Consider the following 15,855-nt stretch of genomic DNA (forward strand, 5'->3'; position numbering starts at 1 on the left):
AGTTGGAGACTTTTATCTCCCTCACCAACTTCAAACATCAGCTATCTGAGCAGCTAACCGATCGCTGCAGCTGTACATAGTCTATTGGTAAATAGCCCACCCATTTTCACCTACCTCATCCCCATACTGTTTTTATTTATTTACTTTTCTGCTCTTTTGCACACCAATATCTCTACCTGTACATGACCATCTGATAATTTATCACTCCAGTGTTAATCTGCAAAATTGTAATTATTCGCCTACCTCCTCATGCCTTTTGCACACATTGTATATAGACTCCCCCTTTGTTTTCTACTGTGTTATTGACTTGTTAATTGTTTACTCCATGTGTAACTCTGTGTTGTCTGTTCACACTGCTATGCTTTATCTTGGCCAGGTCGCAGTTGCAAATGAGAACTTGTTCTCAACTAGCCTACCTGGTTAAATAAAGGTGAAATAAATAAAAAAAATAAAAAATGTACACATTCAGTGTTCAACTTGGAAGTAAGAAAATGGGGAATAGTACACCCAAGAAAAAAGTTACTCATTTAAATGCTTACACTCTAGAACCCTTACTAGAATCATCATAGAATATGACTAAAGTACTTGGAAGATGTTCATTTTCGGTCATAGTGAGACCATACAGATCTGATTTTGCTCCTCTGAACTTCTGTAACAAATAAGATCTTCTCATTGCCTTAAAGTCTGGCCAACCCTCTATGTATGGGCCACTCTCCCAGGTCTGGAGGGCTATCTCCAGTGCTACAGAGAGGGCATGAGGAGTGTTCTGATCGCTTTTGAACCTGTTCCCGAATTCTCTGGGGAGGCAGCCGAGCGCATCAACAAAGTAGGCTTATGTGTTTGTGTGTTGAACTGTTTGTACTAACTCCACTAGATTCTAGGACTAGGAAAAATATTTTCAGATTTGACTAATCAAGTTCAAGGTGTGAAAAACTGGGTTAGTTCAAAGAGTGCAATGTTTACATGTGGAACTTTTAGTCCAATGAGCTCAAGGTCGAGCGTTCTACATATTTCCTCCTCCTAGAACTTTACTCTGTTAATTAGACATTACTCAACCACATGCCATCAGGCTGTTCAAACATTATTATCCACAGATGGAGGCTGTCGTGAGAGAACACCCTGACCATAGGCAGAAAATATTTCACAAGCAGAAAATATTTCAAATTGGACCAATTTAATGCATCCAAGTGTATCCAACCAAGGAAATATTTTACCAGGCCAACAGCAGACAGAAATCCCAGCAGCTAAAACTACTCTCTACTCATCTCATCTTCTCCCTCCCTCCTCTGATGTATCCCTACAGGAGATGTGTGAGCTGACCCGCAGCACCTGTCTGCTAGGAGAGAGAGGAGGGATCAGCTCCTCATGGGCCTGGCCAAGCTCAAGAAGTGACCACTGGACTATCAACACCACTGATGTACAAGATGGACTTGTGTCTGGGACTCTTCTGTCCATTACTCAGGCCTTCACTGACCCTCACTCAGCCTGAGGAGCATGGTGATGAGAATGATCTGATCTCTCAATGGTGCCTACACTGGGGATGGTAATGAATACTGTAGCCCTGAGTCCTCACACACAATCGCTCAACTAATCTGGGATGTTGCTGTAGGAGCCCACACACACAATAAACCAATCTGGGGATTGATTGCCATGCCTTCTCAGAAATATATCCATGTTTTATGCAATCAACAAGTTGATGATCAGACAAAGGAAGTAATGGTTTGGTCATACCACAATGGTTTCTTGAATTGTGAATATGAATTGTTAATGTGATAAACTTGTTTAATGATTTTTTAATTTTTTTTATTCAAATGTTGAATTTCTCTAGGATTGGAATAGATTTGAATTGTCCTTATCAAGAACTAAAGATAAACAACAAACATATGAATTGATTGAAAATACATCATAGGGTTTTTCATATTGTGTTACATCACATTTTGGACAACTATGATTGGGATCTGTTAAATGGGTTGAACATCAAAAAAAATATCTTCCCTCTACATTTGTTCTGGTGATCTTGTGACTCATGATGACTATGTACTTTATACAGTATGCTTGACCAGTAATTAACACCGAATTCAAGTGTCCCGATCTGACAACAGTACATTTGAAGTTAATGTGATCACAGGGTGTATTCAGTGAAATGAAACGTTCAGAATGTTTAATCATACAGAGCGAAAAGTGGAGCGAGTTTCCCAAAGGCGGGAGCATGGTCCTTCTCGCCCGCTCCAGTTTCTCTCCAGTAGCGCTCACTTGACGAGCTCAGGGCATCGCCGGCCCAGCATGCATTTGTATTCGACTTGTGTGCTGCTATAGCTCTTTGCTTTGGCTACTATCATTTAGTATGCAAAATATTTTCATAAAGAAACTGATAAAAAAATCAAGGTGATTTACAAAGATGAGTAAGTGATGTGTTGTCTTAAATCTCTCTTGTCGTGATGTGTGTTTTGTTTTATATTTGTATTTTTAATCCCAGCGCCCGTCCCTGCAGGAGGCCTTTTGCCTTCTGGTAGGCCGTCATTGTAAGAATGTGTTCTTAACTGACTTGCCTAGTTAAAGGTTTTAAAAAAAAGGGAGTGCGGTGAACTGAAGAATCGTTGTGGAATCTGAAAAGAAAGTTATCCCGAAAGCCGTTATCGTGTACTTATTACGTGCAAATGCTAACAGAATGAAACGAGATGGGTAGCTAGCTAGGTGTGTCATTGTAGGAAACTATTTATAAACTAAAAATCAGATTAAGTTTCGTTAATTTTTGTTCTATTATCTATACAATAGGCCATCAATAAATTTTGGCTCAATATGCCTGGCATATTAACGTTACCTCTTGCAAGGAGCTTTCCGTTTTGATAGGGTTATTTTACCTAAAAATACTTTAGGCCTACCTACAGAAAAAAAAAACACATACTCATCCCTGCCCAGCCTGGCAAGAGTGTCCCAAGGGTGTTTAGCGTTCCCAGTGGCTCTGCAAGCACTGAGCACATATTCTCCCGCTGCTGGCATGCTCTCCAGGCACCTGAGCCTGAAAGCAGTGACTCAGGCCAAGCTCATGTTTCTAAAAATGAATTCAAAGGGACTGTAGATGGAGCCTAATAAGGCATTTTTCGTTTCATTTGATTTTAATTATAAGTAAGTCACAGCCTAGATGTGCAATTTATAGACTATAATGATTTAATACAACGAAATGTTATTTAAATGCTAAGGCTTAATGTCCGACAGCCTAGTGTGTCGCACTCGCAAATGCTTTACGATGTATTGTATTTCTTTGTAGACTATAGCCTTGAAATAATATAGCCTAAATAAATCATTTTCGTTCCTTCTCAGGCTACTTGTTTGGCTCCTGACCTAGTTAGTGTTTATATGCTGTTTAATATGACATGTAACCCATTTCAAATGATGACAACCTTTTCCGGTTGTTTATTAAAATACTTTTAATTGAAATCATAATGGTTTGGTTTCAATACTTCGAAACCAAATAGTCGATTCTGGTAGTCATAAAAATACATAGGCCTACTCTGTCCTGAACATGTCCCGGTATTCCGATTAGCGAGTGGAGTTGATGAGTGCTCTTATCCTTGGTCTCGCCCCTAGCGGGTGGATCCTCAAGAAGAGAAGATTATAAAAACTCAGGTGCATCGCTCCAGAGCTCACACACGCAGCTTTCTCAGTTGGACTTGTTTCCAAACAAATCACACTTTACTCTTCTACGTTTGGAGTTCCTTGACAAGACGGCGTTAAAGAGAACCGAAAATTGAAGTTGATGGAAGTTTGCTGATATTCCAGGAAAGTGGGAGGTGAGTTAGCTGTGATTTGTGACTCATTCGTGCCGCATATTCAACGGTTTTTTTCGGATTTATGTAACGATAGAGCCGATGGTGAATGAGATTTAGATGTTGTCCCCCTTATATACAGGTTAGAATTGTCAGGTTAGAAATTCGATGAGGAAACCAAAGTTGATATGTGATTGATTGTCGAATTGTTATGGACAGTTTGACATTTTGTGGCCTATTTTAATGAAAACAAAAGCGATTTAATTGATTTTTCTAAGATAATGGGAATTCACTTTCTTGTATGACATGATTTGTTTTGATCCGTCTCTCAATATAGCCTCACTGTTGATAGCCACTAGCCAGTGTTGTGTGAAGGTAATTACTTGACTGAAAACACACATTATATACTGGGGGGGGGAACTAAAACAAACACTTAACAGTGATGTAGGTCTACTGTTTTCCTACCCAGGGTCTGTTTGGTTTTCTGAAAATAAAACCTTTGATGTCCACTAAGAACTGAAATGAATTTGTATCCTTCTTTCCATTCTTGTGTTCTCCAGGTGGTCTCAGACAAAGTTGCCTTAGAGATGAGTTGGGTTGCTCTGTACACCCAGCTGGGCGGGGTGAACAAACACTCCACCAGCCTGGGGAAGATCTGGCTGTCTGTCCTCTTCATCTTTCGTATCACCATCCTGGTACTGGCTGCAGAGAGCGTGTGGGGAGACGAGCAGGCTGACTTCACCTGCAACACCCAGCAGCCCGGCTGCAAGAACGTCTGCTACGACCACTTCTTCCCAGTGTCACACATCCGCCTCTGGTGCCTACAGCTGATCTTTGTGTCCACACCGGCCCTGCTGGTGGCTATGCATGTGGCTTACAGGAAGAGTGGGGACAAGCGGCACATCATCGCGGCCTCACGAAGCGGTGGGGATGACAAGACCAGGCAGGTGGACCTGGAGACTCTAAAGAGGCGGCGTCTGTCCATCACTGGGCCTCTGTGGTGGACGTACACCTGCAGCCTGTTCTTCCGCCTCATCTTTGAGGCTGGCTTTATGTACGCACTCTACTTTGTCTACGACGGCTTCAAGATGCCTCGTCTGGTGAAGTGTGAGCAATGGCCCTGCCCCAACAAGGTGGACTGCTTCATTTCACGACCTACGGAGAAGACCATATTCACCATCTTCATGGTGGTCTCCTCTGCCATCTGCATGGTGCTCAATGTGGCCGAGCTGGCCTACCTCATCGCCAAGGCCCTGATGAGGTGCTCCACCAGGATTTCCAAGAGCCGTACCTATGCTCACCCTGATCATGTGGCCCCGGACAAGTCTCTACTACAGAATAAAAAGAATCAGATGCTGCTGTCGTCTGTTACGGATTCCTCCAGCAACAAGACTGTGTGAGGACAGCCCAGTGCCTGTTCTTTTTCATTAGAGACTACACATAACTAGGGAGTAGAAATCTATCAGTGTGTTGTTACCATGAGATGAGACCATACTTGGATTCTAGATGCCTGTAGCAGCTGAGGATGTAGAGGATATTTCTCTCTCAGTGCCCTAAACTACTTTTTGAGTTTTAAAAGTGAACGTGCTAGAATTGGATGTATTATTGTTATTGATATCAATTTAAGGTGCTTGTATGTTTGAGCTGTATGTCTGTTCAGGGAGTGGTAGGTTGAACAGAAGTGAGAAATGGGTCTAGAGTGCCACCTTCTGGTTTACAATGTGTTTGCAGGAGTTTGCTGTTTTATTGTGGAGAGCAACCAGAATTGGTTAACATTGTGTTCAGCTTTTGTGGGAGACTTTTCCAAAGCAGAAACTCACAAATGTGCAGTTTTGCTCCAAGTTCTATTTGAGGATCACCCGTGTACACATATCTGCCTGAATTCTAACAGTGACGAGTGGAATTTCTCAAGTACCAAAGCAATTTTAAGATGCAGTGCCTTGAGAGAGTCGCTATCAGCAGTGTCAAATAGTACCTGATGCTGTATATTGAGCACAATGTTTCAGGGAAGATGGCTGATCCAGTTGAACATTCTGGGCAGGTTTCCTGGACCCAGATGAAGCCTGTGCCTAGACTAGATGGCATGCTCAATTAGGAATATTAATTGTAAAGTGTTTTTTGGTCCAAGAGTAGGCTTAAACTGGGTCCTGGAAACTGGCCCTTTGAGCATGCCAACTGTGACAGACATGGCCTATTGTTGTCAAGACTGGTGGTAAACCTGGCTACAGAGCCTAACTGGGGGTGTTGTCTTTCAGCTTGCTGCTTATTTTAGCCACTGAACTAATCAGTGTACCTCTTTCAATGTGAGTAAGCAGACTGATCTACTGGCAAAAATGGCTTAATGTGCTCCGTCCAAACATACATGTAGAAGTTGGAACACCATAACTTGTATCACTGTAGTGACAATCTGACTGTTACCTGGGAAGACGTAGGGACACTTACCAGTGAGATGCATCCCACACATTTTGTGATGGCTCATGATTTGGACATTGTCATGGAAAGCAAACCGTAGGCTAACTTTCTCTCAATATTCAGTTGAGGTGCTATTTGTATTGTGATTGTTTAGAGGAAATGCCAAAGGATATCTGTAAATGCAACATTTTGAAAGCCTCATGGTCACACTTCAGCAGTTAGAAAGCTGATAGATATTAATTTGAAGGATGTTTGATTTGTATTTTTTTATCAGCTATCTGCACTTTGACCCCCAGTCTTGAGACTGTTTAATAAATGTTTTAAAAAAATGATACTTATTCCTTTCACACTGTTGGACTATCAGTTGTAATAACAATGATTGATTGCATTTGCATCAACCTCAGTCACTAGGATGCGCTTCTCTGGACAACCAAGAGAGGGCAGGAAGTTATTGATATAGGTTTTGGGGTGGGTGACTGCATTTGCTAACTTTTGATAGCCATATGACAAGTTAATTTTATTCTAGTGAAGTGTATAATCATAAATACCTAAATCACATACTTTATTTGACAGGCCTATGTTCTCCCCAGCTTTCCAAATGAACTATTTCTCACAGGTGGGTTACTGTATAGGCCTACTGTATTGTCAAAATCGCCTAATTCAGCCACTATAGTAGGCCAAAGGTCAGATGTAAAGGAATGAACGCAGAACCCACTTTTCCGGGATAACATACACCCCCAGACTGCATAGCCTATAGTTGAAGCTTGAGGGATGAATAAATAAAAACAAGTTTACAGGGGCGTGGCGTGCATTGGTCCAGGGTGATGACTTTCTGAATTCATTCATGCATGGTCACACAATGTGACAGTCGCGATAACTGGGAACTGGAGGGAGCTGCCCTTCGCGGAAACATTTCCAAGTTAAATTTGCCTCGGAAAAACGAACTTTCCTTGCGCAAGTTTGGCGGCGAATCCACGTGTGAAGAAGTTTGCGCATGAATATCTTGGCCTGGCTGCGTTTAAAAGAGTTTGGTAAGCTGGCAGAGGTGCCAGAATTTGGGGACAGGGGGAGAGGGGAGGTTACCAGCTTCCTTGGGAGGTCTGTAGGCTATCCGACGCACTCAAAATATGGCACCAATGGCAGACGGATATTGCTTTCGATATTTAAGTTGGGCTTCCCCAGTTTAAGGTATGATTGAAGTTAGGTGTGAATATCTTTCCCGGCACTGTCGTCCTAGACCGTGATGCTGGTAACTTATATATAAGCACATTTTATTTAATGACAATGTCAATGTTGAGTGTGCCTATTTTAATTATTATAATATAGGGTTACTACTGTAATATATAATCAGGATTAAATAATAGGATAACAAAGTTATAGGGATGCTTATTAAAAAGAGCCAGTGGACGGACACAAGGCCTATCCTGCACCCTTTGTAACTGAAGGCTATCTGAACATGATCAAATTAATCAATATGACTTATTTAATGTTAAACAAAACCTTCATAAAACATCTGATATTGAATGTATTCGATTTGTATAAACTGATGAGACATTGTCTGGACTGATATACGTGTTTAGACAAAACAACAAAAATGAACATGCAGCATTCCAACCTTATCAGATATGGTATTCTAATCACGTAGTCTTTATACGAGCCTAATAATAGCAGTGATAATGCAAATATAAATATATGAAACGTATACATGTTAAAGCATTCTGCATTGTTTTATACAGTCATTTGTTTCCCATAGCACTGATGACTTCAATAGTTAGATGCCTGTTTTTTTTTCTCCCATTGATCAGCACTTCAAATTCTGAGACTAGCATTGATTTGGGGTGGGTCATCATCAGACCCATCAAACAACAATTTTGGAATCGATTAATCTGAAGTTGTATCAATATGCGTAGGCCTATAATGTTAGCACTTCTTAATATATATTTCATATGTATTTGCTGTGAACTATATAGGCCTAATATATATATATATATATATATATATATATATATATATATATATATATATATATATATTTTTTTTTAATCAGGGTACAAACTATAGGGTGGGCTATTGATAAGGAGAGAGAAATAGGTGAAAGCATATTTCAAAATAGAAATGTATTTGCATATAAATTATTTGTCAAAATGCCTGTCTTTCCAAACTAATTAACATCCCAATTAGTGACACCATACTAGTTATGAATCAGATTATGGTAATTGTCACTTCAATAAGAGTGACACCATACTAGTTATGAATCAGATTATGGTAATTGTCACTTCAATAAGAGTGACAAAATACTAGTAAACCAAAGAATACCCATCATTAAACAAAATAACAGATTTAAGCAGACTGGCACATAAAATAACATAGATTTAAGCAGACTGGCACATAAAATAACATAGATTTAAGCAGACTGGCACATAAAATAACATAGATTTAAGCAGACTGGCACATAAAATAACATAGATTTAAGCAGACTGGCACATAAAATAACATAGATTTAAGCAGACTGGCACATAAAATCTAAGGGAATAAGCTTCTTTTTAGTTTGGGTTTGATGTAAATACATTCATGGACGAATATGTTAACTGATTTCTACTCTTTTTCGTTACAGGTGTCATATATATTCTGAACCCTAGTCGATGGATTTATTACCGTCAATAGAAAAACATTTTAGTAAGTTCCAACTATTTTATGTTCCTGCTTGTGTTTTGGTTTTGGTGTGAATAGTAGATTGATCTGCTTGTGTTTTGGTTTTGGTGTGAATAGTAGATTGATCTGCTTGTGTTTTGGTTTTGGTGTGAATAGTAGATTGATCTGCTTGTGTTTTGGTTTTGGTGTGAATAGTAGATTGATCTGCTTGTGTTTTGGTTTTGGTGTGAATAGTAGATTGATCTGCTTGTGTTTTGGTTTTGGTGTGAATAGTAGATTGATAGGCATCTACTGGCAAGTTCATGTGCACAACGCTAACCGAACGCTATATATCGATAACAAAAGGCAGTAGACCTATTTGTCTTCATGCTCCTGGTCAGTAAAAAAACATTCTAAAAGCTTGTTTTTGACCATCATTATGGGAAAGTGTCATACTGATTATTCTGTTTGGTTTCATTTATGCCGCATGACGGTGCACATTATTGCATAGTTAATAGTTTAGTTAATGCATGTTATTGTGAGTATGGTGTATTTGCATTTATTGGCTGCAATTTCTGATACAAATTACCATTCAATTCCCATTAAAAGAACACACATTTTTTAGACTCAAACATCAAATGGCCTCTGCATTGGTTATTTCTTCTCTCATCCTTTTTTAACAAGTGAGGTAGAGATGTATTAGATTTAGCTAATTAATAATTGTCATCATGTTAAAAGAGGCCTATAGCTGGACTTTGGACTTGACCCCTATGGCCCTATTGGATCTGTAACAGTGGGAGTTGTGTGTGTCAGGGCCTACACACCGCAGTCCAACCTCTGCTCGCTGCTGTTTTTGAACATTATAATGTTGATCTCAGCACATGCCATCTGGGCAGTGGAGCGAGCGGGTGAGCGAGGGAGAAAGAGAGAGAGAGAGAGAGTGTGTGAGTTTGACAGTAACTGAGAGAAAGAGTGGGAGAGAGAGAGAACAGGATAGTGAAAGAGTGTTAGCATAAATGTCAGGTTCATAGTTCTAAGCTAAATAGTGAAATAGGGGGATTCACAAAATGATATGACATTACCGAACATTTCTATACCATTCACTTCCTTTGACCAATTGTTCGATTGAGACAATTGATTCAGCGGTTTACGTCAATGACTTCTTCAAGGCCATTTTTTGTAATTCATTTTAATAAGCGCTTAATGTGTTGTGCCGATGTGAAGTGTGATTAACACTTTGTATGTTTGTGGGTGATGATACCTCTGCTTTCTCTCTCTAAGTGTGTAATGCTTATCTGTCCATGTTTTATTTGACTGCTGTGTATGCTTTATGTTACACAGCATCACTTTGACAGGTTTCCTGACAATCTCTTTTCCCCCCTCTCCTTGTCTCTTCTTCCCCTCCTCCCTCTGTTTGCTCCAGACTGTACTTTCTCCCTAGGCTAGAAATCTTGAAGCATGGGTGACTGGAGCTTTCTGGGGCGTCTGTTGGAGAATGCACAGGAACACTCAACAGTAATCGGCAAGGTCTGGCTGACTGTCCTCTTCATCTTCAGGATCCTGGTGCTGGGAGCGGCAGCCGAGGATGTGTGGGGCGACGAGCAGTCTGACTTCACCTGCAACACACAGCAGCCTGGGTGTGAGAACGTCTGCTATGATGAGGCTTTCCCCATCTCGCACATCCGCTTCTGGGTGCTGCAGATCATCTTTGTGTCCACGCCCACCCTCATCTACCTGGGTCACGTACTGCACATCGTCCGCATGGAGGAGAAGCGGAAAGAGAAGGAGGAGGAGCTGCGAAAGGCCAACAGACTCCAGGAGGAGAATGAACTCCTTTACAACGGCAAAGGGGATGCAGGTGGAGGAAGAGGACGAGGAGGAGGAGGTGGTAAAAAAGAGAAGCCACCTATCAGGGATGAGCATGGCAAGATCCGCATTAGGGGTGCCCTGCTGCGCACCTATGTGTTCAACATCATATTCAAGACCCTTTTTGAAGTGGGGTTCATTTTAGGTCAGTATTTTCTCTATGGCTTCCAGCTGAGGCCGCTATACAAGTGTGCACGGTGGCCCTGCCCCAACACTGTGGACTGCTTCATATCTAGGCCCACTGAAAAGACCATTTTCATCATATTTATGCTTGTGGTGGCTTGCTTGTCTCTTTTGCTGAATTTGTTAGAGATCTATCACCTTGGGTGGAAGAAAGTTAAACAGGGAATGGTCACCCCTGATCATGCATTGCTGCCCCGCTCTGATGGTGTGGGGCCTGAGTCCATGACTTCAGCCTCCAGAACTGCCCTTCCCAACCTCAGCTACCCACCGATGTACACGGACGTGACAGCTGGGAGCGGTGCCTTCCTGCCGCCCATGGCAGAAGCCTCCCCGGCAGAGTTCAAGATGGACCCCCTGCAGGAGGAGCCCTCATCCTCCTACTACATGAGCAGCAACAACAACCACAGGCTGACCACGCAGCAGAACTGGGCCAACCTGGCCACCGAGCAGCAGACTCGGGAGATGAAGGCCACCTCCTCCTCCTCTCCCTCTGATAGTGAGCAGCAGCCTCGTGAAGCTGCTCCCCCCACCACCACCACCAACCCTAGCTCCAGTGGGGGCAGTTTGAGTGGGGGGAATGGCGATCAGGAGGGAGGCCACGTCACCACCACAGTGGAAATGCACGAGCCCCCCGTTATGATCACAGACCCTCGACGGCTCAGCAGGGCCAGCAAGAGCAGCAGCATCAGATCCAGGCCCAAAGACCTGGCAGTATAGTCAGTCCCCCTAAATACACCTCCAACCTCCCAAAGCCCCCAATGATTTTTCTATATAAAAAGTACAAAATAATAAAAAAATATTTTTGTTTTTTTAATGGAGGCAATGTGAGGCAGGGGGCTGGAACTGGAGTTGTTGCCTAGTATATATCTATTAACAGCAGTTGATACCAGTGCAATTGGTGAGTTGTAGCATACGTGTTAGAATAAAAAATGCACACAGTCTGATTGTGCAATGTTGGTTAAAATGGTCTGACAAGCTGAAGGCTTCGATATACTGGACATCAGGGGACTTTATGGTTCTTATTCCAGTTTAAAATGGCCAAGTAACTTTTCTGTTTGATTTTGGTTTTAATGGCCTGGTATGTGTCAATGTGCTTTTGTCAACAGTGGTTATTGTTGTTGTGCTTATTTGATGAACATAAACGCCTATTTATTCCAATTAGGAATGATACTGTACATTCATCAAGTCGTTGAGTTTGGTTGGCAAATTGCTGAGAACCAACTTCGAATAAAACTGTTATGTGGAACAAGTACGTACAGGGTGATTTGAAACCACTTGTGTGTTTAGTATGTTTACTCTTATGCTGTTATACAGTTCCTTCAAGTTGAGCCTTTCTTGAAACAAGTTATTTTTAAATCATTTTTTTGGTGTATCAGAAAGTCGCTTGCAAGACAAACTAAATCCAAACATATATGCTCTCATTCTTTCTCTAAGATGAAGAATACTGTTCAATGTCAGCAATGACACCAATATGGGGGACAGCATTTGCTTGTTCATTATCAAACTTTTATATTGTACTTTAACACTTCCTGAATTTCACAAATCTAAATAACTTTTATTTTTATAATATTCAGGAAATAGCCTAGCTATTTTTTGTATTATGTGTTTGAAGAGTAGCAGTGGAATCTGTAAATGCAAACTACAACTCACTGATTCATTAACTGGTCTGCAGATGCATTTATCTGTCTGATTTTTACCCAGGATCCACTTACTGAACACATCATTTACACAAACTATAACCAGATTATGGGTCAAAACTAGAAGTTGAATGTGTTCTTGTAGTCTAAAGCTGGTACAAGGTTCCATGGTTCCAGCCCCTGCTCCTACATTTGATTCTCGAATGCAGAAATTAAGCAAATAAAGTATTTGTTTTTGCCTGAAATTAAAAAGCGCACTGCCATATGGACAATGAAAAGTTGACATCCGATTTTAAGAGGTTGAAAACAAAATATAAACCAAATGCTTCAACTTAAGACGGTAAATAAGATTTGGTTTTTCTTAAACACAACATCACTTTTTAATCATTGCATCTTCATGTTGAGGGTAACTCACTCTCATACTTTATTGGTTTTTCTTAAAAGTGCTATTTTTTTTTAAACAGAATTGAATTATAATGAAATCTAAATTCTAAACTGTAGTCAGTTTATGACAACCAAAACAGCTATATGGTACAAAACGGACAAACGCAATGACGTTGCAAGTGTCATAACGCCAGGATGAAAAGTCCATTCTCATTTCTTATTTTTGATAGAAGTTCAACTATTACTGACTACTTCACCTGTTGTAAGCAATGGGAAGCATATGCTTCCGCCTAGTTAGTGTAAATGTAATATTTCACATTGTAGATTACCTGAACCATCTTGAATAAATGAATAGCTATGCAAGTAATTGCACAACACAATCATTCACTTAAAATAGGCCTTTTCTTAAATTACTTGTGAAACATGATTGGTATAATACCACGCTTCTATGTATTTCTTACATAGTTCTTATACGTTCAAATTACCATATGCGTATAGTTTATAGTTCGAGAAGGATCATGAATAAACACAATAACAAACATTCAATGCAAACTAGAAACCATAGTTACAACCGTGGAGAGACTACCCAAGGAGAATATGCAATCCTTTGCTTATAACAGTGTTACTCTTATTGGGACAACCGTTTTTCCCAATGTATGTTACCTTTTCATTTAAATTATTTAAATGTCACAAACCACAAAAAAAATCTGTGTTATTTGCATTTGTCATTTTGGTTCTCAAAGTTTATATTTTAGTAAAAAGGTAAAAGGTTTGCACATTTAGGCAAAACATGCTGTTCTAAGAAGTTTATATTGGTAGGAGAGAGAGTGGAAAAGTGGAGAGTGGAAAATGTCTTAACAGTTAAACACAACGGCTCTTTGCGTTAAAGACAGTATTTTTTTAAAAATTACGTCAAATGTCATGGTCTGAGACGATTGCAGAAAGTTTGGGTTTTCAAATATAGAAAAAAGTGGGCTGTGAGTATTTCCTGTGTGCTCACTCAGTGCTTTCACTATGTTCTCAACACATTCCTGTGACTCGCTGGTTAGCTTGTATTAAAACATCACACTAATGTTGAGACAATGTTAGCTGGGTAGCTGGCCCTTTTCTTCTTCTACACACAGCAACTTGTGTATCGTTTTGAGTTGCCCGCAAGCCCCTCATCCAATAGGTTAATATACAGTAGCTTTCTTCAAACTCTTGGTGTGTGTCATGCTGAGTGTGATTTCTCTGGCCAGTCAGGGAGTAGGAACCATCTGCATTATGCTCAGAACAACAGCCTGTTTCAATGCTGTCTTAAGAGAAGTGCCTTGTGTATGACATTTTGTAAAAACAAGTTGATGTAAATGTTAATTTACCTCAAATGTTTACAAAACTGTTATTAAACAAACTTTTTGTACCATATTTCCGGTATATGTGGCAATCAATAAAATTGAGCCAGTATGTGGACCTACTGTACTTGAGTATACATTTTCAACACACACACATTCTGCACCTTCATGAGTAGATAATATCTTGGGGAAGCTGGGATGCATCTTGTACAAGAGCTCACACTCACTGACCTTTAAATGTATCGCTCCCTCTCTTCACATTCCAAGGTTGGATGTGAGAATGGGATATTGCGCTGGAAAGGAGGAAAGAGTGACACCACTCCCCACAGTGCTGACTACCCTGCGAACACACATCCACACATATAATTAAATTGAGACCAGCGTGTCAGTCTCACACGTTGGAGACAAACATCTATCACAAATCCATTAAACACCATCACACAGACCCAGCAACTTTTACCAGCACCGGTGGACCAACTCCCCAACATTAAACCTCTGGGAAAGTTAATATGAGTTTGGCACAGAGGTGGCATATAATAACTAGGATAAAAATAGAGACAATCAACAGTATTATAGTAAACTGCAACCCAAGAAAACTGAGGGCAATGTAGTTAGCCAGCTGGCTTATGAATATGAATTAAGACATCAAGGTGTCGACGATATCTACATTGGGCACCACGAGTCAATGAGTGATTCGTAACCTGCCTAAAACAACAAATGACCAGGCTTAGGGGAGTCTAGTGTTGAGCCTGGAGTCTAGTGTAGAGCCTGAAGTCTCAAAGTAGAGCCTGGAGTCTCAAAGTAGAGCCTGGAGTCTCAAAGTAGAGCCTGGAGTCTCAAAGTAGAGCCTGGAGTCTCAAAGTAGAGCCTGGAGTCTCAAAGTAGAACCTGGAGTCTCAAAGTAGAACCTGGAGTCTCAAAGTAGAGCCTGGAGTCTCAAAGTAGAGCCTGGAGTCTAAAGTAGAGCCTGGAGTCTAATGTAGAGCCTGGAGTCTAATGTAGAGCCTGGAGTCAAAGTAGAGCCTGGATCAGGAGCACCTGACGCATGAGAATGAGCTAGGAATGGCCCTTCAGGCTGTCCCTGGAACTCATGGGAACCAGGGAAGCAAAACCTACACATCTACAAATTAAATGGACACCTGTTCTGAACTTGTGGACATGTTTGAGAGTTGGGAAGAACAGTGGGTAGAAGATGAGAAATGTAGGGAGAATGACAATGGACAAAGAAATGTGAGTAGGTACAATAGAACAAGGAGGAGTAGAGTGATTAGTATTGGGTGCATAGATCAGACAGGGCCAGCCAGACTGGCAGAGGAACAAGATAGAGAGATAACAGATAGGTGCGGGGGTACAGGGTCCTGTGGCTGAGGAGTGTTGGTAGATTGCTGGTGGGTTGGCAAGGAGCTGCTATGTGAAAGCTCCTCTGCATGCTGCCAGGGCACAGAGGCACCAGCCCTGCCCGCAAGGCCCAAAACAGACAGCAGTTATTTATAGCCTTTAATCGCCTAACAAATTCACACTAGCCCCAGAGTCCGAATACTTCAGTTAGCCAGTCAGTCAGTCAATCAATCAGTCAGTACCCAGTTGTTAATTTCAGTAGTGCCCTGGATGTTTTTATGGGGCCTAGAATAGCCTTCCCACAGA

At 41.0% G+C, this 15,855-nt stretch overlaps 2 protein-coding genes across 4 annotated transcripts; both read left to right on the forward strand.

Annotated features, from left to right (window-relative positions):
* Nucleotides 1–3,532: 3,532 nt before the first annotated feature.
* On the forward strand, nt 3,533–6,501 carry LOC110501683 (gap junction beta-2 protein). Of its 2 annotated transcripts, XM_036959028.1 has the most exons (3): nt 3,533–3,791; nt 4,105–4,142; nt 4,328–6,501. In XM_036959028.1, exon 3 carries the CDS (start codon nt 4,355–4,357, stop codon nt 5,165–5,167), a length of 813 nt encoding a protein of 270 aa, XP_036814923.1. In that variant the 5' UTR covers nt 3,533–3,791; nt 4,105–4,142; nt 4,328–4,354; the 3' UTR covers nt 5,168–6,501. The 2 variants fall into 2 exon arrangements, with proteins under 2 accessions (XP_036814923.1, XP_021435089.1); XM_021579414.2 differs by lacking the exon at nt 4,105–4,142 and having other exon boundaries at nt 3,539–3,791.
* A 157-nt stretch (nt 6,502–6,658) lies between these two features.
* Nucleotides 6,659–14,312, forward strand: LOC110501682 (gap junction alpha-3 protein). Of its 2 annotated transcripts, none has more exons than XM_021579411.2 (3): nt 6,659–7,367; nt 8,794–8,855; nt 10,234–14,312. In XM_021579411.2, exon 3 carries the CDS (start codon nt 10,269–10,271, stop codon nt 11,574–11,576), a length of 1,308 nt encoding a protein of 435 aa, XP_021435086.2. In that variant the 5' UTR covers nt 6,659–7,367; nt 8,794–8,855; nt 10,234–10,268; the 3' UTR covers nt 11,577–14,312. The 2 variants fall into 2 exon arrangements, with proteins under 2 accessions (XP_021435086.2, XP_021435088.2); XM_021579413.2 differs by having other exon boundaries at nt 6,659–7,210.
* The last annotated feature ends 1,543 nt before the right edge of the window (nt 14,313–15,855 follow it).

This window comes from Oncorhynchus mykiss, chromosome 22 (genome assembly GCF_013265735.2).
Source record: "Oncorhynchus mykiss isolate Arlee chromosome 22, USDA_OmykA_1.1, whole genome shotgun sequence".
Classification (NCBI taxonomy): Eukaryota; Metazoa; Chordata; class Actinopteri; order Salmoniformes; family Salmonidae; genus Oncorhynchus; species Oncorhynchus mykiss.

Excerpts from the sequence above, each read along its gene's own strand:
- LOC110501683 (XM_036959028.1), top strand. The coding sequence starts at position 4,355 with ATGAGTTGGGTTGCTCTGTACACCCAGCTGGGCGGGGTGAACAAACAC.
- LOC110501682 (XM_021579411.2), top strand. The coding sequence starts at position 10,269 with ATGGGTGACTGGAGCTTTCTGGGGCGTCTGTTGGAGAATGCACAGGAA.